We start from the raw sequence: 25,199 nt of genomic DNA, 5'->3' as shown, positions 1-25,199 counted from the left end.
AGATCAACCGAGTATTTCAAGTAACACCCAGAATTTGATCATTGATTCAGAAAAATCAACAGGGAGACCAAATAGTGGACAATGTTCTGATTCTCACTGTGGTGATCCTTTAGAATTCAAAAGTGCTTTTTGGAAACACGAGAGTGAAGAAAATGATATTCCCTTCCGAAAGATATCAGCCAGAAGAAAAATATCTAGCTAATGCTTCTGACATTAATTCTAATGCTAAGTTCTTAATTTGCATAATTGAATACGAGAATGACACAACTTTGGAAATAAAGGAAGAAATCATCGAAGGTATGGCTGGAATTAAAATTAAAATGTGCTAACCGAAATTATGATACAAAAAATTAAAAATTATTCTTTGGTCAATTTTCAGGTCAAGAGATAGTTGCAGGTCCGACGTATGATAAAAAATATGATATAAATTTACATTCCGCACATATTAGTGAAGCTAATATTTATGGTGGTAGAAACAAGTTGCCGACCCGTGAGAAACGGAAAGTTCCGGAATCGAAACTAGAAAAGCATCACAAACGCGAGAAGTGTGCGCGAATATATACAAATAAATATTGTTTGAGTCGTCAAAAAAAATTCGAATGCGGTGTTAGTCCACAGTTCAGATGTAACTTCTGCGACGGGCGATTTAAACTGAATTCTAACCTTGGGCGCCATTTGTTTGAAGTGCATCAGAAAACAAAGTTCGAAGCACCGAAAAAGAAATATATCTGTAACAAATGTTCTCGAATGTACTGTTACTCACATTTCTTAAATTGACATTATGGTTTAAAACATGCAGCAGTCAAACCACAATTTATTTTCGACTATTGTTCATTAATAAATATAAAATAATCTTTTCAATTACATCAAATGCGTGTGTTGGCCTTAAATTACTTTTGATGAAAATGGCTATATAGTATTTAATTTTACTTATCGATATAGAGACGAATTTCTTTACCCTAAATGTGGAATTTGCTATCACTCGTTTTGTTTAACAAAAGAATATAGGATACAGGCCCAAGAAGGGAGATTGTTCAAAATTTTCTTTTAGATTTACTAGCAAGTGTTACCATTTAATTATCAGTTGATAAAAGTGAACTGAACTTTTTTCCATTATTTCTGTTAAGAAATAATAGTTATTTCTGCTGAGACACTGTTTTTTGTTTATAAATTAATTTAAAGTTCACGCTACGTGACTTTTCTGACTCCCGCCGTCTTCAGTGTAAAAAATATTTGTTGAGAATTGACTATTGCCCTTTTGAATGGATTTGCGTTTAAAACATATTAACTAAAAGTACGAAAAAAATTGCAAATTATGTTTTGTTAAATTTTCAGATCAAGAGCCAGTTACTGGTCAGAAATGTGTTAAAAAATATGAAACAAAATTGTGTACCCCAGATAAAAGGGAGTTTGATATTTTTGGTGCTATAAAAAAATTACCGACCCACAAAAAGCAGAAAGTTCTGGAATAAATACTGAAAGAATTGCAGATTTCCCAAACCAGTTAAAAAAATCTTGTTCTCATGATAATTAATACTTGCATGACTTAAAAGTACATTTTGTGTACAATCACTATAGAATACTTTATTTTACTTTATTATGGTTATGAAAGAATAATTTTTTTTACTCTACATCGCATTGCCATCAGTTACTTTTTTTGATTATCTGTTGTATTTATTTGAGAGCATTATAGGTAGGAGAAGGTGTAAATTATTTCACATTTTCTTTTTAACTAACTAGCAAGTATTGCTACTTGATTATCAATGAATGAAAGTAATCTGAACTTATAACTTTTTAGATCAACGGATCGTTTCAATTAACACCAAGAATTTCAGCAGTAATTCGAATAAATCAAGAGGGCGTACAGATGGTGTGCAATATTATAATCATCACTATGGTGACCCTTTAAATGTAAAACTGTCTCTTGGAAACTCAAGAGAGTAAAAAATAATACTCCTTTCGAAAGAAATAATTCAGTCGAAAAATATATAGCTATTGCTTCTGCCAATAATAATTCTGATGTCAAGTATTTAATTTGCATGATTGAACACGAAAATGACACAACTTTGGAAATAAAGGAAGAAATCATCCAAGGTAATGCGAAATTTTCATTTAGAAAATGAATTCGAAATGTGATGAAATATATGAGACAAAATTGCATACCCCATGTAAGAGGCAACTTGATATTTTCGATGCTAAGGAAAAACTGCCAAACTACAAGAAACAGAAAGTTCAGGAATCGAAACTAGGACATAAATACACTTGCGAAAGATGTGCGCGAAGCTATAAAAAAAAATGTCATTTGAATCGGCATCCAAAATTCGAATGCGGTGTCATATCGCAAATCAGATGCAACTTCTGCAACAAACGATTCAAACTGAATACTCACCTTCGGCGCCATATAGTTGAAGTGCATCAGAAACAAAATTTGAGGCACTGCAAAAGAAGTATGATTGTGACAATTTTTCTCAAAGTTACAAATAGCCAAATGATTTAAATTACCATAAAACCTATTTACCACGAGGGAATAATTACACAAATACTTAGTTGCGATATTTGCGCTTACAAAACTAAACTCAAAAGTTGCTTCTCACGTAATATTTCTTCAAAACATTTCGATAAGTAATTATTTTTATGTACAAAATCGGCAAAAATTGGCAGTGTATTAAAAAAATCGTATTCAAAAGACTCCTTTCTTCTTTCGTGTTTATCTCAGCAAGAAATCAAATTACACAGATGAGATTCAAAAAATGAGAAAACTGATTAAATTTTGAGTCAATATTTTAGATTAACAGGGGTCGAGATAGCTTATGAGAAAGATTGACCTGCTTCCCCTTTTTGGTCAATTTTCAATTCTTATGTCCCACTTTCTGCATGCTTCAGTAAAGTCAAGGTCAAGAAGTGAAATCTTCTCTGAATTCCAGTTTCAAATCATCTTTTTAACGTCATACCAAGAATATAATAAAATATTTAGTGGTAAAATTTCTTGACCAAACGACTTTTTTCTTGGTCACGCTTCTACATTTTTCATGGTAATTCGAGAACAAGTCAATCTTTCATTATATACGTGGTTTCATTTTCTAGAGAAGATTTTAGGCCTTAATTGTTTGAAGTTTCAATTTCTTGTATTCACTTTCCTGAAGCATGTTGAAAGTAGATGATAAGAATAAAAAATAAGTCAGAAGTGGAAAACAGGTCGGTGTTTCTCACATGCTGCCCCAGTGCCGTTTGTCTGAAATACACAAATAGGACTCAATCGACCCAAAATTTAATGAGCTTTCTAACACGTGAAACTTTAATTCTTAGGCAATTCCTCTATTTTCTATTTGGAAAATGTATAGATATAACAGAAGGCGTAAATTACACAGCTTCACAAAAAAAAAAACGATTGGATCGGGGAAAGCATCTACTCTCAGAAGTTTCTGGGATCGCTGAATCTGGGTCCATGGTCAGATTGACCCCATCAGGTCAGAACCAAGGTCAAGTGAAGGTCAAAATGAGAAAAAAACTATGGAATCAACGTGTGCCACTACTTCAAGATGTTTTTGGAGTTGGTAAATGTGAATCCGGAGTTATTTTTCTGAATCAGGTTGGGAAAAAGGTAATTCCAAGGTCGAAATTCAGAAAACCATAGAATTGGAGAAAAACTCTACTCTAAGACGTTTTTGAGGTCGCTGAATCTGAATCCAAATCCGGGATTAGTTCGATCTCATAAGTACGATTCCATGGTTTTTTAAATTTTCACATTGGAATAACCTTCATCCCCCGACCTGATAGGGTTAAACTGACCCCGGATTAGCATTTAGCTACCGAAAAAACGTCTTAAAGTACTGGTTCACGCTGATTAAATAGTTTTTTCTCATTCTGACCTTGACTTCACCTTGATCCTGACTTGATGGGTTTAAAATAACCCTGGATTCGGATTCAGGTACCCCAAAAACATGTGAGAATAGATTTTTTCTCCGATATAATCGTTTTCTTTATTTTGAGTTTCAATTGACCTTGATCCTGACTTGATGGTGTCAAACTGAGCCTGCTTCGGTTTAGCTCGAGTTGCAGAAAATTTTTATTTATTGTGGGTCTGTGTTATTTAAAATGTTCTTTTTCATGAAATAACAAGTGATACTACTCAATATTCTACTGATAACACTAAACTGAACTCGTTACCATAGCTTTATTTAAGAAATAAAATAATATTTTCGTTTATACACTGCTTTTATTGTTAAGTTTATTTCAAATAACTACATGTCTCTTTTCTACACCCTATCTTCCTCTATGTAAAAATAGACCACTCCTACGAGTATATAATATCATTTCAAATTTGCAGAGAAATTATATAATAATGTGACTGTCTATGGGTTATTAATGAAATCTGTATTTGCTGCGACGTAATAATTAAAATCATCGGAAATTACTAATCTAATATTTTACGTTATAATTTTCTAGGTCAGCAGAGCACTTCAAGTAGCACCAAGAATTTCAAGACTGATTCGAAGAAATCAACAGCAAGAAAGGATAGTGAACTACATACTGTTCGTCCCTCTGGTCACTTTTTGGGATTTGAAACAGTGTTTGTCAAACCCGAAAGTGAAACGCACAGTCTTATTTGTGAAGGAAATCCATTAGACGTAAAGTCTATGGCTACTAAAACTTCTTCTTCCAATTCTGATGATAAGACGTCGACTTATATTATTGAATATGACCCTGACACATCTTTGGATATAAAGGAAGAAATCATCGAAGGTATGGCTGGATTTTCCATTTCAATATATTAACTAAAACAAAACAAAAAATTTAAAATTATTTTCTGTGACATTTTCAGTTCAAGAGACAATCGCAGGGCAGAAATGTGATGAAAAATATGAGACTAAATTAAGAGTAACTGATGTTTGTGATGCTAAGAAAAAGTTGTTGACCCGTGAGAAGCAGACAATTCAGAAATCGAAACTGGAAAATAAATACACATGTAAGAAGTGTGCACGAACCTATAAAAGAAAAGCTCTGTTGAATCGTCATCAAAAATTCGAATGCAATGTCATACCGCAGTTCGGATGTGACTTATGCGACAAACGGTTTAAGCGGAATGTGCACCTTCGACAGCATATAGTTCGCGTACATGATAAAACCAACATAAAGGCATTACAAAGAAAATATAATTGTAACAAATGTTCTCGAAGTTACAGTTCCTCAGATTCATTAACTTTTCATATACGCTTAGAACATGCGGCAGTCAAACCACAATTTATTTGCGATATTTGTGGTTACAAAACTAAACGCAAACCTAGCTTGTCAAGACATATTTTGGCTCAACATCTCGGCTTTGCAAAATCAAAATACAGTAAGAGCTATCTTCAAAATTGAGTTCAGCACGTTTTCAGGTTTCATTTAACGTAAATCATACTTGTACACAGTAATATTTTGTATATTAATGTTTTTTATACTAATATTTCAGATTTAAAAATCAATATTGCCATTAGTAAATTTTGATAAATTTATCATTTTTTATCATGCGTATTGTCCATTTGGAAAATGTATAGATATAAGACAATGTGCAAATGATTAAAAACTTCCTTTTTGATTAAATAGCAAATGATACTACGCAATTATTTACTGATGAAAGTAAACTAAACTCGTTAACATAATCTTAGTTAAAACAAAGTAATATTTTCGTGTAGACACTGCTTTTTATTTACAAATTTATTAAAAATAACTGCGCATCTCTTGTGTAGTAACTGCTATCCCTAATATAAAAAATAGTGTACTCCTATAAGGATATAATATCATTTCAAATTTGCAGACAACTTCTAAAGTAATGTGACTGTGTATTAGGTTTAGCTGAAAAATTTTGAATATTGATTGTGCCTGGCAAAAATATTTTTCTGCACATCAAAATGAGTCTTCATGATTTTTTTTCATATTTTTAAAACGATATCTTCAATTATCTGAAACATTTTAAAGTTTTAAACTTTGAAAATAGTGATTTCTTCGATATATTTCAATATTCGGTCACTATTTCTTCAACGAATTATTTTTTACTGCACGAATTCATTTATTTCGACGTAACAACACATTTTCAAACATTTTTATTGTAAAAGAAAATTCGATGATGAATGTAGTTACGTATAATATATAATTTTTATTTCAAAATCGAAATTTCCAAGATAATCACAAATGGTAAAGAATAAAAAATAAATAAATAAAAATCCGTGCCGTGAGCTATGGCTCTGTTATTTCGTATTAATTTGAAGATGATTTAAATTTTTCTCGAGTTTTGCAGCTCTATGCTTACTGTCACAGTAACTCAGAAATTTTCTTTCCAAACTTATATTTATTTTTAAGTCATAAAAGACCCCTGAAAAATATTTAAGAAATGTATGATTTTTTTACCATTTTTGATTATTTTCGTAACTTTGATTTTGAAATACAGCAAAAACTGATTCGATGAAGAAATGGTGACACAACGTTGTAATATATCGAAAAAAGCACTGATTTCAAAGTTTGAAACTCTTGCAGTTTCTGCTAATCGAAGATATTGTTTTAAAAATCTGAAATAATTATCAAGACTCATTCTAGTACTTAGAAAAATATTTTGGCTAGCCGTAGTCAAAATAAAAAAACTATATTTTTTGCAGCCTTGACCATAAAAAAAACTATATAAAAACATAGAAACTGCTCGTGACAGGAAAATTTTTTGAAGCGGGGAAAATATTATTTTACTTAATGATACGCCAAAATCGCAATTATATTTATTTTTTATTTCCCTTTTAAACTTACACCTATTTTAGGTCTTAAAAGACCTCTAAAAATGAAATTTAAAAAAAAATGTACGACTTTGTACAATGAAAACAGTGAACAGTATACAGTGAAAACTATTTCGATTCAAAAAGCTTCTGCTAACTGAAGATATTGTTTTATGAGTTTGAAAAAATCATGAAGATTTATTTTGATTTGTAAAAAAGATTTTTGCCAGCCATAATTAAAATTCCAAATTTTTATTTTTTCGGTCTATCTAATGTGTATGGGTTATTAATGAAACCTGTATCTGCTGTAGCATAAGGATTAAAATTGACGGAAATTACTAAGCTAATATTTTACGTTATAAATTTCTAGGCCAGCAGAGTACTTCAAGTAGCCCCAAGAATTCTGATGACAAGTCTTTGACTTGCATGATTGAATATGAACATGCCACAACTTTGGAAATAAAGGAAGAACTCGTCGAAGGTATGACTGTATTTGTAATTAAATCACATCAAGATAAACTACTAAAACAAACATTCAAAATTATTGTCTCTTAAATTTTCAGGTCAAGAGACAGTTGCAGGCCAGAAACGTGATGAAAAATATGAGACAAAATTGCATGCCCTACATATAAGGCAGGCTGATATTTGTGGTGCTAAGAAAAAGTTGCCTACCCGTAAGAAACAGAAAGTTCAGGAATCGCAAATAGAAAAGAATTATAAATGCGAAAAGTGTGCGCGAAGCTATGAAAATAAATCTCGTTTGATTCGCCATAAAAAATTCGAATGCGACATCCTACCGAAGTTCAAATGTGACTTCTGCGACAAACGATTTAAACTGTATCCTAACCTTCAGCGTCATATATTTCAGGTGCATCAGCAAACTAACTTCGAGCCACCGCAAAAGAAGTATGATTGCGACAAATGTTCTCGAAGTTACAAATGGTCAAGTGATTTAAATCGACATAAACGTTTAGATCATGAAGGAGTCAAACGACAATTTATATGCGCTTATTGTTCTTGGAAATCGAAACAAAAAGCTCATTTGTCACAGCATATTATTTCAAAACATCTCAATATTCTATAATTATTACGTTCATGAAACTTGAATCCTTGGGGAATTCCGCACACCAATTGCAATAAATCTTTCGCATCATAATAAGTTCTTGTATGGTGTCGAATGGGGTAAGTTCGGGCATGTGGGGTAAATTGGGACACCCCTTAATGCCTTAAATTGTTGGGATAAATTTCTGAACACTGTTGCACAAATCTGGAATCAGTTCAAGCCTGACCTGGTTCTAGATTCTGGATAAAACCTTAAATACAGTCAAACCTGGATTTAGTAATCCTCCATCTAATGTTTTCGAGAACTGACGCGGCGCGGTGGGGATAGGTGAAAGGCGCTGAGGAAGGATGTACGGTGCTCACTCAAGCGTAAAAAAAAGAAAGAGAAATAAGAAAGAGAAAAAACAGTAGAGAGACCAAATATTTCAGAGATTCTGGATTTAATGTTACGCTGACGCTCAGCCCCAAAATTGACACTAAATCCAGATTTGACTGTAATTTAAAATTTAAACTATCAATTTCGGATTTGCAAAGTTAGCCTTCTTTCCGAAATTACCCCATTTGATGGTACTTTAAACTTTATTTTCTGAAAATTAGCACACAATATTCTATTTTACTTCATATAATCTCCAAAATAGCAAGTTGACGTAGATTTTATAATCAGGTACTTTGGTTAAATATATAATTTGTTATTATGTGTGTGGCTTCTTTGGGGAAAAGGTAGATATGAGAACGTTTTACTTTTCTAACAATTTCTTTTTGACTTAGTTGCAAATAATACAACTCAATTTTCAATTGATAAAAGTAAACTGAATTTGTTACCATAATATTATTCAAGAAATAAAATAGTATTTTTGTGTATAAACTGCTTTTTATTTCCAAATTTTTTTTAAATAACTGCATGCCCCTTTTGTAGTCACCACCTTCCTTAATTTCAAAAGAGGACACTCCTACAAATATATAATATGATTCGAATTTTGTAGACAAATCTAATTTAAGGTGATTGTGTTTGGGTTAATAATTAAATTTATATCTGCTGCAGGTTAAGACAAAAAATCATCTAAAATTACTAATGAATCTCTTATATTTATCTAGATGAAGGGAGTACTTCAAGTAGCGCAAAGAATTTCAAAACCAATTCAAAGAAAGCAACAGGGAGACCAGATGGTGTTTCTGTTTTTGGGGAACATGGTAGGGAAGAACATAATATAACTTTTAAAAGAAATCAGTCAAACGCAAAATACTTAACTATTATTTCTGGAAATAATTCTCATGGCAAAACTTCAACTTGCATAATTGAATATGACTATAACACATCAGCCGAAATAAAGGAAGAAATTAGCCATGGCATGACTTGGTTTGTAATGAAATTATATTCACGAAAACTACGAAGTAAAATAAAGCCAAAATTATTTTCTGTTTAATTTTTAGATCAAGTGACACTTAGTAGCCAGAAGGGTGATGAGAAATATCAGACAAATGTTTATAACGCATATATGAAGGAATATGGCACATGGTGCGAGGCATATGATAAAAAGAAAAAATTGCTGAGAGTCCCGGAATCAAAACTGGAAAACACATGCGAGAAGTGTGCACGAATCTTTAAAAATAAATCTGATTTAAATTGGCATAAAAGAGTAATATGCGGTGTCACACCACAGATCAGATGCAACTTGTGCGACAAACGATTTAAACGTAATCCTAACCTTCAGCGTCATATATTTCAGGTGCATCAGCAAACTAACTTCGAGCCACTGCAAAAGAAGTATGATTGCGACAAATGTTCTGGAAGTTACAAATGGGCAAGTGATTTAAATCGACATAAACGTTTAGATCATCAAGGAGTCAAACGACAATTTATATGCGCTTATTGTTCTTGGAAATCGAAACAAAAAGCTCATTTGTCACAGCATATTATTTCGAAACATCTCAATATTCAATAATTATTACGTTCACAATACTCAAATCCTTCGAAAATTTCGGAAACCAGTTGAAATAAATTTTTTTCTCATAATAGTAGTTGCTTATGTACCTTAAACTACATTATGTGTTTAGTCTACATGGATACTGCAATCATTTAGATTTATAAAATTTAATTTTTGGATTATATGTTTTTTTATTTTTAATAATATAGGTTTCAGAACGTGTAAATTATTTTAAATTTTCTGTTGACTTATAAGCAAGTGTTGTCACTTAATTATCAACTAATGAAAGTAAATACAACCCGTTACCATAATTTTTTCAGGAAATAAAAAATATGCTTGTGAATAGACTGGTTTTTATTTCCAAATTTATTCTAAATAACTGCATACCCCTTTTGTACTCACGGCATTTTTTGAATGTCAAAAATAGGACACTCCTAAAAATGTATAATACCATACGAATTTTGTAGACAAATTATGAAGTAATGTGTTTGTGTATAGGTTATTAATTAAAAGTATATCTGCTACAGAGATCAGGTGAAAATAGTCGGAAGTTACTAACTGAATCTTTTCGTTATAATTTTCTTGATCAACAAAGTACTTCAAGTAGCATCAAGAATATGAAGACTGATACAAAGAAATCAACAGGGAGACCAAATGGTGGACAATGTTATGATATTCACTGTAGTGGGTCTTTGGAATTGAAAACTGCCTTTTGGAAATACCAGAGGTATGAAAATGATATTCCTTCCGAAAGAAATCAGTCAGGCGAAATAAATTTTACTAGTGCTTCTGACAATTATTCTCATGGCAATTCGCCAACTTGCATAATTTAATACGAAAATAAAACATCATTGCTTGTATACCTTAAACTACATTATGCGAAAATCAGTTCATAATACTCTATTTTATTTGCTGAAGTTGGTGGAAGAGTAAGCTTACTTTATATCGATTTTGACATCATTTCTTTTTATTTTAAATTTAAGCTTTTTATTACATGCTTTTTCTTTTTTAATTTGGAAAAATATATTGTTAAGATTGTGTAAATTATTTGAAATTTTCCATTTGATTTACTAGAAAGTTTTGCCACTCAATTTTAGACTGATGAAAATAAGCCAAACTCGCTACCATACTTTTATTTAAGAAATTAAATAATATTTTTAATATTTATAATATATAATTTACTATTTATAATATTTAAATTATATTTTTGACTGCTTATTATCTTCAAATTTGTTTCAAATAATTGTAATGTAATTATATCCGTGTTATAAATTAAAATCTTATCTGCTACAGACTTAGAGTATAAATCCTCTGAGATTACTAATTGAATATTTTACGTTATAACTTTCTAGATGAAGATAGTGTCTCAAGTAGCATAAAGAATTAGAAGACTGATTCAAAGAAATTAACAGAAAGAGAAGATTATTGGCAATATTATTATCTTCACTGTGGTGGCCCTTCGAATTTTACATTTGCCTTTTGAAAACATCTAAGGGACGATAATAATATTCCTTCCGAAGGAAATCCGTCAGACAAAATTGTAACTAGTGGTTCTGATAATAATTTTCATGGCAAGATTTAAACATTCAGAATTGAATACGACAATGACACTTCTTTGGAAATAAAAAAAGAAATCCAAGGTATGTCTGAATTTATAATTGAAATTTATTAAGTAAAACTATTAAAATAAAGACTAAAAATTATTTTCTTTTAAATTTTTAGGTCATAAAACAGTTTCAGAACAGAAACATTACGGAAAATATGAGACCAAATTGTATACCGGACATAAGATACATATAAAAGAAGCTAATATTTTGTCTTCTAAGCTAATACTGCAAAACCATAAGAAGCAAAAAATGGAGTGTTAAAAACTAAAAAAGAATAAAACATTTGAAAAGTATGCACGAAGTTATAAAAATAGATCTCATTTAAATTGTCATAAAACATTCGAATGCGACGTCATACCACAATTGAGATACTGCAACAAGCGGTTTAAACGGAATTTGCACCTTTAAGGCCATATGCTTTACGTGCATCATAAAACCAATTTGAAGGCAACCCAAACAAAGAATAATTGTAACCAATGTGCTCGAAGTTACTGTTCCTCAGATGCCTTCAATTTTCATAAACGCTTAGAACATGTAGCAGTCAGACCACAATTTATTTGCGATTATATTGTTTGCATAAATCAAAACCCAAGTGTCACTTGACAAGACATATTTAAACAAAACATCGCAATAAACAATAATTATCACGAATAATACCGGCTAGAATTAGCTACCCACTTGCAAAAATTACAGTGTACCTCGGAGACAGTGCCCCCGGAGTTCGGTTTTCCGAGAATCGATGCCGCGCAGCGGAGATAGGCGAGAGGAGTTGCGGGACGATTTGCGGTGTGCACTCAGGCGTGGCAAAATAGAGAAAGAAACATGACAGAGACAAAAAAGGAAAGAGACAAAATAGTTCTGAGTCCCCTGATATAAGTCCACCGTCAGGCCCAAAACCGACACTAACTTTGGGTTTCACTGTATATTAAATACCTCACTCACTTTTTTCGCGGTTATTTCAAATTAAAATGAAGTTATAGAGAATAAAAAAGAAAACTTTTAGAAAGTTTTCTTGAATTTTGAGATGACCTATTTTGCGTTTTTGAATAATTTTCGATTATCATCTTCTAGTTTTTATCCGCTTCTTTAGGGAACTTTCATATTTTGTTAACGCACGGGAAACAACAGACGAAAGACTGTGGTCACCACTCAACTGTTGACTTTCTTTTGACACACACATTTCTATTTTTCATGATAATTTGAGTACCAGTAAATATTTCATCATGTTCTTGGTCTCATTTAAAGAGGAGATTTTAGGCTTTAATTTTTCGAATTCTCAATTTTTCCACTGACTTCCCTGAAACATACAGGAAGTGGAAGTTGAGAACAAAAAATGTCTATCTCGGTCTCTGTTTATCTATAATATTTTAAGTAGCGCTCAATCGATTCGAAATTTAATAAGCTTTCTCATAATAGTTTTAAACAATCTTTTTCATCTCATGATAAATCTTGTATACATTATAAATTTTAATAGTACTTTTTTTTAATAGTAAGGAATTTTTTTCTCTCAGACTTAGGACGTTTACTGTGCAATATGCCGAAAACATTTTTTTACAGTTGAGGTTTGTATAGTATATTAATTATTATTATTTTAATATTTCATTGTTTATTTACTATCAAGTATAACTATTAGTTATGAAGGAAAGAAAGTATTTTTTATTTTTCGATCAAGGTTTTTTATAGAGTATATAAATATAATAGAAATGTACTTGAACCTATGTTAATAAAATTATAGTGCTACGTTATGAGGTGTCTTGACTAATTTACTGATGGATTCTTGCCCTTTGAACCGCGATACAATATTTAAATATTGAAAAATTTTCATTTACATTGTTGAGATTTTTTTCTACCTTATCAAAGTACAGTGGAATTCTTCTATAGCGCCGATTTTGGGGCTGAAGGTGGGTGGGAACTGATTGTTCACGGCTAAGTGCTCGCCTAAGTGATAACCACCGACCCCGCGCACTCAGCACAGCTCCTGTTACACATACTTGCTGCGCGGCGTCAATTCTCGGAAGGGCTATAGTAGGGAGGGCTATTTAGGAGTTTCACTGTACTTCAAGCGGTTGAATCTTAAGTTTTAAATATGCCCATTTCCCGGATCCATCAACATAACATTTACCAGGATGTGTTATTTCATTAATTTTATTCGAAATAACATCGATTTGACAGCCAAGTTTTATGATTTAAATCAATAGTGCATTTGAAAATAAACCTTAGTTTACATATAATAATTTACAATACATAATACCTATTTCTCTGTAACATTTCTAATAATAAACAGTATCATTGATTAATTATGATGATTTTTTTACAGTTACAGTGAGAGACGTAGCCTTCCAAGAAGCTTTATTAGCAGCCGTGAAACATCAGTATGAAATAGTACATAAAACGAATACAAATTCTGGTAAAACTATCCAGGTAAGCCTCAAATCTTTGTAAATAATGTGTTGTAACATTTAGATAATGAAATAAATAAATTTCGATTTTTTCAGGTCCCTGCCTACTACCTGCAACCTGCACCAAATATGGTGAGTCATAATTATTTTCCTAAGATCTAAGGAATATTCGAAAAATCAGTTAGTTATAATGAATTGTTTGAATTTTATTACAGCGTGAAATATCGCCGAACTGTGGGTTTTATTTACCAGAAGACACAATTGCATATATAAACGTCACAGCAGAGAATGCAGCTCAAAATTCAGATACAGAAAAATGGAGGATTATTACAAGAGAGGTCCTGCTAGAAGTATATGGAAACACTTTAGCTAACTATTCGGCCACGGGAAAACGAGGAGGGCGACAGAGCATAAATCCTATGTTATTTAAAGGATTATTTGGTAAGCTTTTAAATCTTTAGTTTTTAGCTTCTATAATTATAATACTTGTATTTTTATTTTCGTTTTTCAATTGTAGAATGGGCTAATCGAGCAGCCGCGGGTATGCTTCCCAAAAAAAAATTTATAACGCATATTAACAAAACTGCTGCGAACAAAAGGAAGTATCAGAAGACGTCCACAAATGGAGCTTCAAGTCCTTCTAGAGAAAACGGGCAAAAGAAAAGTAAGAACACTCCAAGTTAAGCTTTTCTCTTATATTTTTATGTGAAATATGACATGTTTTACAATGAACTATTTATTGATTTCAGGCAAAACGGGGACAACTGTAACCAAAAGCACGCATGCAGAAAGTTTACGTACAGCATCGAACAGCAAGGACCAATATGCAACCGAAGAGTTGCATTTTCCAGAGAAAGAAATAAGCAGAGACTTTGAGAATCTTCCTGTATTTAAAACAGAACCGGAAACAGGTAAATATTTTGTCAGTTTTTCACATAAATTAATAAAATAATCGTTTGTTATACATTTAAAGAATGAGCGGCCTAATTTTTTATAGGCCAACAATTTCTGAAGACAGCAGAACCATAAATAAAGATTTTTAATTTTTTCCGAACATAAAGCCGTCTTTATGAAATCTCAGGGACTATTTTTAAATCTTTGTGAAGTCTGATATCTTTTTAATTATTTCAAATCTTCAAATTTCTGTAGAATCTTTGTGAAATATTTTAGAATCTTTAAAATCCTTTTTTAATTTTTCTTTGTGTAATCTATTCGGTTCGTTTGAAATAATTTATATCTTCTAATATTAGTTATTACCTTTTTAAACCGCGCGAAATCTCTTTACAAAAGAAATTGAAATTGTCTCAAAATTTTCAAATTCCTTAAATCTTCTCAAAGTTTTAAAATCCTTGAGAACTCTTAAAATTTCTGTAAAATCTTTGTGAAATATTTTGGAATCTTTATAAAATATTTTGTCATCGTTTGAAAACATTGAAATCTTCTATGATTTGATGAAAACTTTCTAAATCGTGTGAAACCTTTTAAATGTTTTGACATCTTTAAAATCTGGTGTACTCTACCCTTTTTGAAGTCTTTACAATTTTTGTATTCTTTTGAAATCCTTATGAAATATTTATAAAATCTTCTGTATTTATTTTAAACTATTCAAATATTTGAAACGGTTTGCAATATTCTGAAAAAATTTAAATCGGTTCAATTCTTAAAAATTCTTTATATATTTTAAAAGTTTCGGAATTTTTGTAAATTTTTTTAAAAAATGGTTGATTTTAGCGAAAAATAAATTAAAAACTTGTAGAATTATTTACAATATTACAATCCGTCCTTTGCAGTCTATAAAATAATTAGTACAGTCTAAAAAATGTGCTTTAAAATCTCTTTATTTATTTTGCATTATTTTTTATTATATTATATTAATGTTATTGTTATTATTGTTATTAATGTTGATATATCACAAATTTAGGACTTGCCAGTGACGTTTGGAACAGCGATGGACATGTCCCTAGTTACGATCATTATATGGACTCAACCAGGAGATTTCATTCAAGCGACTCAACCAGGGATCCTTATACGGACCCGACCATGGCTCCGTATTATGAACCAGACACAATGCCGGCATTTCCAGGAACTCAAGATTTAGACAAAGAGTGGATACCGCTTAAAAAATAACTCTATTATTATATTCATCCCAATTCTTCGTAATAGTTAACATTTAAGTTTAAAATAAGTGCGCGAATAAAACTCTAAATTATACATACGCAATAAAGTATGTAGGACATGCAGGCTGAATGTAGGGTCTCACGATACCCTACTTTGAGCCTCCAATGGTGCAGGGTAGGTTATGAAGGCTCAATGGTGTTTCTAATTACAGAGACAAGTCATCCTTATAACCTTTTGAAGTCTACTAAGATGCAGACTTTGGAGGCTCAAAGTAGGGTTAAAATTTCGACTCGGCTGTACATTATTTACACTCAGAAAAATAGATAATACCGTTTAGGATTATTTTTTCTCAGTATACAATTTTCTTGTTTATTTATTAGCAAATCTTAATACTCCATTATCAACTGACAAAAGTAAACTAAACAAGTTTCCATAACTTAATTTAAAAAATAAAATAAGTTTGTGTAGATCCTGTTTTTTATTTTAAAATTGATTTAAAATTAACTGCATGCTCCTTTTCTGATCCTTACCTTATTTACTTTATAAAATAAGAAACTTCTACGAGCATATAATAAGATACGAAATTTCCAGACGAATTTTAATGTAAGGTGATTGTGTTTTGGTCATTAATTAAATCTGTATCGGCCACATGATAAGGGTTAAAACCATTTGAAATTTGTAACTGAATATTTCACATTATAATTTTTCAGAACGGCCAAGTGCTTCAACTAACACCAAGAATTTTAAGAGTTTTTCGAAGAAATCAGCAGAAAGGCCAGATGGTGGAGCACATTCTACTCTTCACTCTAGTCACTTTCTAGAATTTGAAACTGTGTTTGTCAAACCCGAAAGTGAAAAGCACAGTCTCATTTGTGAAGGAAATCCATTGGACGCAAAGTCTATGGTTACTAAAATTTCCTCTGACAATTCTCATGGCAAGATTTCAACTTGCATGATTGAATATGAGCATGACGCAACTTTGGAAATAAAGGATGAAATCATTCAAGGTATGCTTGGATTCATAATTAAAATATTTTAGCCAAAAATTCAAAATTATTTTCCGTTTAATTTTCAGGTCAAGAGACAGTTGCAAGCCAGAAATGTAATGAAAAGTATTACATAAATTTGCATTCGGCACATATGAGTGAAGCTAATAGTTATGGTGCTAAGAAAAAGGTAGCGACCCGTAAGAAGGGCAAAGTTCAGGAATTGATACTGGAAAGGATTTACACATGCGAAAAGTGTGCGCGAAGCTATAAAAGGAAAGGACATCTAACTTGTCATAAAAAATTCGAATGCGGTGTCACTCCGCAGTTTGGATGTAGCTTATGCAACAAACGGTTCAAGCGGAATGTGCACCTTCAACAGCATATAGTTCGCATGCATCATAAAACCGAAATAAAGGCATCGCAAAGAAAGTATAATTGTAACAAATGTTCTCGAAGTTACAGTTCCACAGATGCCTTAACTTTTCATATGCGTTTAGAGCATTCAGCAGTCAAACCAGAATTTACTTGCGATTATTGTTTGCATAAATCAAAAACAAAATGTCACTTGTCAAGACATATTTCTTCAAAACATCTCGATAAGTAAAAAAAAAGTTTAGAAATTTGATTAAATTTCAGAAGACTGCGATCACAACTCGACCGACCGACTTTCTTCTGAGGCAGAATTTTCCATTTTTTATGATAAATGGAGGGATAGTAAATATTTCTTTATGTTCTTGGTGTTATTTTAAAGATGATATTCTAGGTTTGAATTTGTCGAAGTTTAAACTTTTTTCATTTACATTCCATTCACTGAAACATGCAGAAAGTGGAAGATGAGAATCGAAAATCACTATCTTGGTCTCTTTTTATCTAAAGTACATCAAGTACGGCTCAATCGATTCGAAATTGAATAAGTTTTATGACAGTTTTTAAAAATCGAACTTATTTTAATACTGCTGAAATAACCACGAAAAAAGGCATGTTTTTAATACGACTTTTTTCTCATAATCTTTTTTATGTCATAATAAATGAATGTATACCTTTAATTACATTTTGTGAAAATTACCACATAATACTCTGTTTTTTTTTCTTTTTCAAGGTTCCGGCAGAAATTTTAATATTGATGTTTTAGGAAAGTAAGAAAACTAATTTTTTTCTCACATTTAAGATGACTACCGCCCAAATGCGGAATATATTTTTGTTAGAGTTAGTTGTTGAATAGTGTATATCATCAGTTGCGAACTGTAATAAAAACAAAACAGATTTATCGGCTCAGGAATCAAACTCTAAGCTTCTAACGTGAGGTCCGAACGCCTAGGTACCTGAGCCAAAACTATATTAACATTATAATTAGATATTATTTTTTATTCACATAAAAGGAAGAATCTATTTTTTAATTCTTTTTCATGATTTTGTGCAGAGTATATAAATACAGTAGGAATATACTTGATCCTAAGTTAATAAAACGACATTTCTACGTTGTGAGCAGTACGGCAGTACAAAAATGCATGGTAAATTTTTTTCCATGTTAAAGCAACCTCTATTTGATTAAAAAAACGAACAAAGAAATTCCTTATTTTTTTCCTCATTTTTATTTGAAGTATTGACTTTCTTAAATTGAAAATTCCCATGAAAATTGCATATGGAAAAACAATTTTTAGTGTTTCTTGTTTTTTTTTACTACAAACATTGGTCTGGTGAAATATTTATTGACATTAATTAATTTTTCAATTATTTGAACAAATGGAATTTATTTAAATAATTTTCTTTTTCGAAATATTATTTTTTTATTAGAAATTATTACTATTCATTTAGAGGATAATTTATGAACAGTTTTCAATTAATTTTAAATTGTTTCAACTAATTCCATTTAAAAAAAAAAATTTAATTCGTCGAACTGGCATCTCATTTTCGTTAAGTGACATAAGCTTATTTTCAAGTATTTTCTAATTGTTTAGACAATAAACTATTATTTGTTTTTAACTGATAAAAATGTTGAATAATTATTACATTTATATTTACATTTCACTTTAATTATTTAAGAAACCCTCATTTGTTCCAACAATTAAATTATTGTTGAATTATTTCAATTTTTATTAATCATAACGGAAAAGAAAAGTTTGCAAATTTTGTGGGAAATAATAGTGTTTAAATAAATTGAATGTTTTTGGAAATGAATAATTATTTATTGCTTGAATAAATTTATGCCACTTAACGATAATAAAATACCAATTAGACGAAATTTCAGAAAAATATTTCATAAAGAAGTATAATTTGTTTAAGTAATTAAATACTAATTAGCCATTCTTAATAAATATTTCACTAGAGTTTACAAAAATAGAAAAAATTTGTAGTGAAATAAGATAATAAAATGCTCAAAAGGTCAATTTCACGAAGAATTTATATTTTTGGTTTTACGGGTAGTTTTGAAAGCACCACCAGGATGTGTTAGGGGTATAAAACCCATGTGTTTATTACGTAAAATTATTAAAAAATAAAAAAGTGAATTTTCCCTGTTCAATATCTCAGTATAATATAACAGATGTTTTAATGGTACATCTGGGATACTTAACAATAATATCCAAGGTATTACCACGAGGATCATTTAAAAAGTTTCCGGCCTTATTGACTTTTTAAATGGCACTCCTAAAGAATAATAAAATTAACTTTTTGAAGATTCCGAAATATTTAATTTGCTCTTCATCGATATCAATATGAATTGCTTATCTTAAATATACAATTTGTTATACTACATTTTACTTATTTGGGAAAACTATAGGTATGAGATTATATACATTATTTAGTCTTAGAAATGTAGATTTATCCTCAATTTTTCACAGTTTACCATTTTATTTTGGACTTACTTGCGAGTGTTACTATTCCATTATCGACTGAAAAAAGTAAATTACACTCCTTTCTATAATTTAATTTAAAAAATTAAATAATATGTTTGTACAGACACTGTTTTTTATTTTTAAATTTATTTAAAATTAACTGCATGCTCTTTTTTTCTTCCTTATCTTCTTTAATCTATAAAATAGAGGCCTTTTATGAACATATATTAAGACACAAAATTATAAACAAATTTTAGTGTAATAAGATAGTGTCAGTGTTATTTATTAAATTTATATCTACTATCTATATATTTATCTCTATATCTATATCTGCTATATCTGAAATTACAAACTGAATACTTCACTTTATAATATTTCAGATCAGGCGAGTGATTCAACTAACGCCAAGCGTTTCCAGAGTTATTCGGACTCTGGTCACTTTATGAAATTTGAAACTGTATTTGTCAATCACGAAAGGGCTGAGACAAGTATCATTTGTGAAGGAAATCCATTGGACATAAAGTATATCTCTACTGAAATTTCGTCTCATAAATCTGATGCCAAGATTTCAACTTGCATGATTGAGTATGAACATGACACAACTTTGGAAATAAAGGAAGAAATCATTCATGGTATGCCTGGATTTGTAATTAAAATATAATAGCTAAAAATACGAAAACAAAAATTCAAAATTATTTTCTGTTTAATTTTCAGGTCAAGAGACAGTTGCAGGCCAGAAATGTGATGAAAGAAATGACATAAATTTGCATTCCCCACATATGAGTGAAGCTGATATTTATGTTGCTCAGAAAAATTTGCCGACCCGTAAGAAGCAGAGAGTTCAAGAATCGAAAATGGAAAGGAATTATACATGCGAAAAGTGTGCGCGAACCTATAATCGTAATCAGACTTTGATTTTTCATCAAAAATTCGAATGCGGTGTCATACCGCAATTCAGATGTAAATTCTGCGACAAACGATTTAAACGGAATCAAAATCTTCAACTTCATATAACTCGCGTGCATCAGAAAACCAATACAAAGGCATCGCAAACAAAGTATGATTGTAACCAATGTTCTCGAAGTTACAGTTCCTCAAGTGCCTTAACTTTTCATATTCGTTTAGAACATTCAGCAGTTAGACCCCAATTTATTTGCGATTATTGTTCGCATAATTCAAAAACAAAATGTCACTTGTCGAAACATATTTCTTCAATTCATCTCGATAAGTAATAATGCTTAGGAATAGTACTGGCTAGAATTTTTTTCCACTGAAAAAATAATATTAAATGGAGACCTCACTTTTTGCATTGCTTCAAGTTGAAATTAAGTTATAGAGATTTAAAACAACCGTTTAGAAAGTTTATTAAGTTTTGAGTGGACCTATTTGTCGCGTTCGACTAATTTTCGATTATCACCTTCCACTTTCTACCCGCTTCATCGAAGTATATGAAACAAAATTGAATCTTTGCTATTTGCTATTTTGCTCCTTTTCCAAAAGAGATTAAGAATGTAATGAAATATTTAATGGTACTCTAATTTTCATGAAAAATGTGAAAGCTTTAAGTGTTAGTAAATATTTCATTATGTTCTTGATCACATTTTAAAGAGGAGATTTTGGGCTTTAACTAACTGAATTAAAATTTGTTTTATAAATGCTTATAAATGCTTTTATACCTCTAAATTATATTTTATGAGAATCACTGCATAATACTATATTTAACTTCTTGAACGTTCGGAACGAAATTTTAATATTGATATTTAATATTTAAAAGGATATTAATTTTTTTTCAGGCTTACGATGATTATCGCCCAATATGCCTAAGACATGTTTTTTTTTTTTGAAGTTGGGATTTGAATAGTCCACACTTAACTTTCCAGATGTATGTAATCAGTTTCAGACTGCGGTAAAAAACATAAAAAAATTTACAGATTTATTAACTCAGGAATCGAACTCCAAACCCCTAACGTGAAGTTTGAGTTTCTAGCTACCTGAACCACGACCGTATTGTTATTATTATTGTTAAATATTATTATTTTATTTTTTTATTTTTTTATTCACTATCAAGTATGACTGCTTAGTAATGGAGCGAAAAAAATATTTTTTAGTTCTTTTTTAGGATTTTGTACACAGTATATAAAAAGTATAATAGGAATATACTTTATCCTAAGGTAATAAAATTACATTTCTACGTTGTGAGCAGTGAGTTGATACAAAAATGTATGGTAAAAATAGTTTTGATGTTAGAGTGCAACGATCCCTCCATTTAATTCCAAATTCAAAGAAATAAATTCCCTATTTGTTCTTCTAATTTTGATTTGGAAGGTCCCGTTTTTAATTTAAAGTTTCCTATGTAAATTGCATAAGGGAAAAACTCTTTTTAAAGTTTTCCGGATAATTTCTCAGGGGTTGGGAAAATTTCACTTGAACGTACAGAGGCTCATTGAAAATTATCCAGCGAATAATTTTATGTAACAAACATATGAGATTGCCGTTCCCAAGACACACCCACACTGTCTTGAAAACTTGTATAAAAACTAAAAATTTCAATTAGTGGTTTGGTCGAATGTTTATCAGCATTGTTTAATTATTCCTAAATTGTATAAACTATTTCTATTTGTTTAAATCATTGTTTTTCGCTTAAAAATTCTTTGAACCTTGCAGTTTATTATTGTTAATTCACCTAAATTTTTTTTCAAATATTTCCTAATTGTTTCACATTCATTATTTAGCAAACATTTATTGTTTCAACAACTTTGTTTTTGTTAAAAAAATTAAATTACTGTCGAAATAATTCAGAAATATAAAAAAATGTTTTTTTTTAATAATCAGAAGTTTTAATATTAATAGCGGAAAAGAAAAGTTTACAAATTTGGTGGGAAAGTACTGTTTAATCAGATTAAATGTGTTTGAAAATGAATAATCATTTATTGTTGGAACAATTGTAATGAAATTTGTTTTAGGAATTAAAAATTAATGTAGCAATGGTAAAAATGTTCCACTAGATGTAGAGTATAGGCGAATAGAAATCATTTTTAGTGTTAATAAAAGGTGATATGAAGAATCTACATTTTTGTTTCGAAGGGTAGTCTTGCAGGCACCGTGGTGGTGTGTTAGAGGTTTCAAATCTATATGTCTTATACAAGAAATTCATTGTTGGATAGTTTTTAACTATACTATCTCGAAATATTTTATCAAACCCTGAAAAATTATTCTAAAAATTCAACAAAAAAAGAGATGTTTCCCTGTGCTTCCCTTGTTCAGATCAATATTAAAAAAATAGGAAAGTTATTTTTTTTTATTTTTAATAAAATGTGGACTGTCTTCACTAATTTACTGATGAATCACTTATAATTTGTAATACATACGATATTTCTCTTTAACATTTTTAATATTTAACAATAGCTTTTACATAATATACTTAAATAATTCTGATATCTTATTGTAATATACTATATGTTTAAATGTAACAAATTTGATATTTATCAATAAGATTTAAAGTTTTTCTACAAGATTCATTTGAAAATTTGCTGTGAGTCTAGATATATGTTATCATTAAAAAATTTAAGTCATTTTGATCATTATTTTCCTTATGGCACTCTTTCAAACGACCCTTGTACATAATACTGAATTTTACTTTTCGAAGATTCCGAAAAAGTAAATTTGCTCTCCACCGATATTAATATGAATTATTTTTCTTAAGTGCAGAATAATGATCTATATTTTCATGTTCAAAATAAAAAATATGTTCGTATAGAAACCGTTTTATTTTATTTTAAAATTAACTGCATACTTCTTTTGGGTTTCCTACCTTTTCTAATATATAACATAGGGTCCTCCTACGTACATGTAAAACGTTACAAAATTTGCAGACAAACTTCAATGTAATGTGATTGTGTCTGGTTTATTAATTGAATCTATATTGACTACAGGATAAGGATTTAAATTATCTGAAATTTCAAACTGAATATTTCATTTTATAATTTTTCAGATCAGCCGAGTGCTTTAACTAACACAAAGCGTTTCCAGAGTTATTCGAAGATATCAACAGAAAAACCAGATTGTTTAGTTCATTCTGCTCTTCACCCTGGTCACTTTATGGAATTTGAAACTGTGTTTGTCAAACAAGAAAGGGAAGATAGTCTTATTTGTGAAGGAAATCCCTTGGACGAAACGCCTATGGCTACTCAAATTTCGACTGACAATTCTAAAGGCAAAATTTCAACTTGTATGATTGAATATGAGCATGGCACAACTATGAAAATAAAGAAAATAATCACCCAAGGTATAACTAGACGTTTACTAAAAATGTTTTAACTAAAACTATGGAACAAAAAATTCAATTTATTTTCCGTTTAATTTACAGGTCAAGAGACAGCTACAGGCCAGAAATGTGGTGAAAAATATGGGACAAAATTACATACCGCGCATATGAGGGATGCTGATACTTGTGGTGTTAAGAAAAAGTTTCCGACCCTTAAGAAGCAAAAAGTTCAGGAATCGAAATTTGAAATGAATCGCACATGCGAAAAGTGTGCACGAAGCTATATAAATAAATGGGCTTTGAATCGTCATCAAAAATTCGAATGCGGTGTCATACCACAGTTCGGATGTGAATTCTGTGACAAACGGTTTAAGCGAAATGTGCACCTTCAACAGCATATAGTTCGCATGCATCATAAAACTGAAATAAAGGCATCGCAAAAAAAGTATAACTGTAACAAATGTTCTCGAAGTTACAGTTCAGCAAATGGCTTGAATTCCCATATACGTTTAGAGCATTCAGCAGTCAAACCAGAATTTACTTGCGATTATTGTTTGCATAAATCAAAAACAAAATGTCACTTGTCAAGACATATTTCTTCAAAACACCTCAATAAGTAATAATTATTACGAATAGTACCGGCTAGAATTATCTGTCCACTTTAAAAAAATCAGATTAAATACATGGCTCACTTTTTTCGTGGTTATTTCGATTTGCAATTAAGTCATAGAGATTTAAAAAAAACGTGTAGAAAGTTTAATAAATTTCCAGTCGACGCATTTTTCGCTTCAGAGCAATTTTCGATTCTCATCTTCCACTTTGAGTCTGCTTTCAGAATGTGAATCAAAAAATTGAATCTTCGATAAATTAATTTTTAAAAACTCCTTTATCAAAAAAGATTAAGAAAGAAACAAAATATTTAATGGTACTTGAATTATCATGGAAAATGTGGAAGCGTATCCATAACGAAATTTGTTTCATCGAAGCAACAATAAACGAAAGATGGCGGTCACCACGCGACCGACCGACTTTCTTCTGGGCTACATTTCCTAATTTTTCATAATAATTGGAGTACCAATAAACATTTTATCATGTTATTGATCTCATTTTAAAGAGGAGATTTTATGCTTTAAAATGTTTGTCTCGGCCTCTATTTATCTAAAATAATTCAAGTAGGGCTCAATTGAGTCGAGATTTAATAAGCTTTGAAAGTGATTTTTGGTAATCTCTCTAACTTAATATATTGGCGAGATAGCACGAA

At 30.5% G+C, this 25,199-nt stretch overlaps 3 protein-coding genes across 3 annotated transcripts; all 3 read left to right on the top strand.

The window, feature by feature from the left end:
* Window positions 1–152: 152 nt before the first annotated feature.
* LOC117182783 (GDNF-inducible zinc finger protein 1-like) lies at window positions 153–8,587 on the top strand. Its single transcript, XM_033375888.1, has 7 exons — window positions 153–297; window positions 380–545; window positions 3,307–3,554; window positions 4,447–4,743; window positions 4,823–5,338; window positions 7,111–7,221; window positions 7,304–8,587. The coding sequence occupies exons 1-7, from the start codon at window positions 153–155 to the stop codon at window positions 7,822–7,824; spliced, it is 2,004 nt and encodes a 667-aa protein (XP_033231779.1). The 3' UTR covers window positions 7,825–8,587.
* LOC117182782 lies at window positions 7,935–16,243 on the top strand. Its single transcript, XM_033375887.1, has 8 exons — window positions 7,935–7,941; window positions 9,234–9,608; window positions 13,652–13,755; window positions 13,830–13,865; window positions 13,949–14,174; window positions 14,251–14,397; window positions 14,483–14,644; window positions 15,655–16,243. Exons 1-8 carry the CDS (start codon window positions 7,935–7,937, stop codon window positions 15,858–15,860), a joined length of 1,263 nt encoding a protein of 420 aa, XP_033231778.1. The 3' UTR covers window positions 15,861–16,243.
* Window positions 16,044–25,199, top strand: LOC117182781 (zinc finger protein 429-like). The gene is made up of 7 exons (XM_033375886.1): window positions 16,044–16,122; window positions 16,562–16,858; window positions 16,927–17,037; window positions 20,055–20,306; window positions 20,389–20,499; window positions 23,666–23,959; window positions 24,041–25,199. The coding sequence occupies exons 1-7, from the start codon at window positions 16,044–16,046 to the stop codon at window positions 24,556–24,558; spliced, it is 1,662 nt and encodes a 553-aa protein (XP_033231777.1). The 3' UTR covers window positions 24,559–25,199.

The sequence above is a fragment of the Belonocnema kinseyi genome, chromosome 2 (assembly GCF_010883055.1).
Source record: "Belonocnema kinseyi isolate 2016_QV_RU_SX_M_011 chromosome 2, B_treatae_v1, whole genome shotgun sequence".
Lineage (NCBI taxonomy): Eukaryota > Metazoa > Arthropoda > Insecta > Hymenoptera > Cynipidae > Belonocnema > Belonocnema kinseyi.
This window is presented reverse-complemented; position numbering and strand designations above follow the sequence as displayed.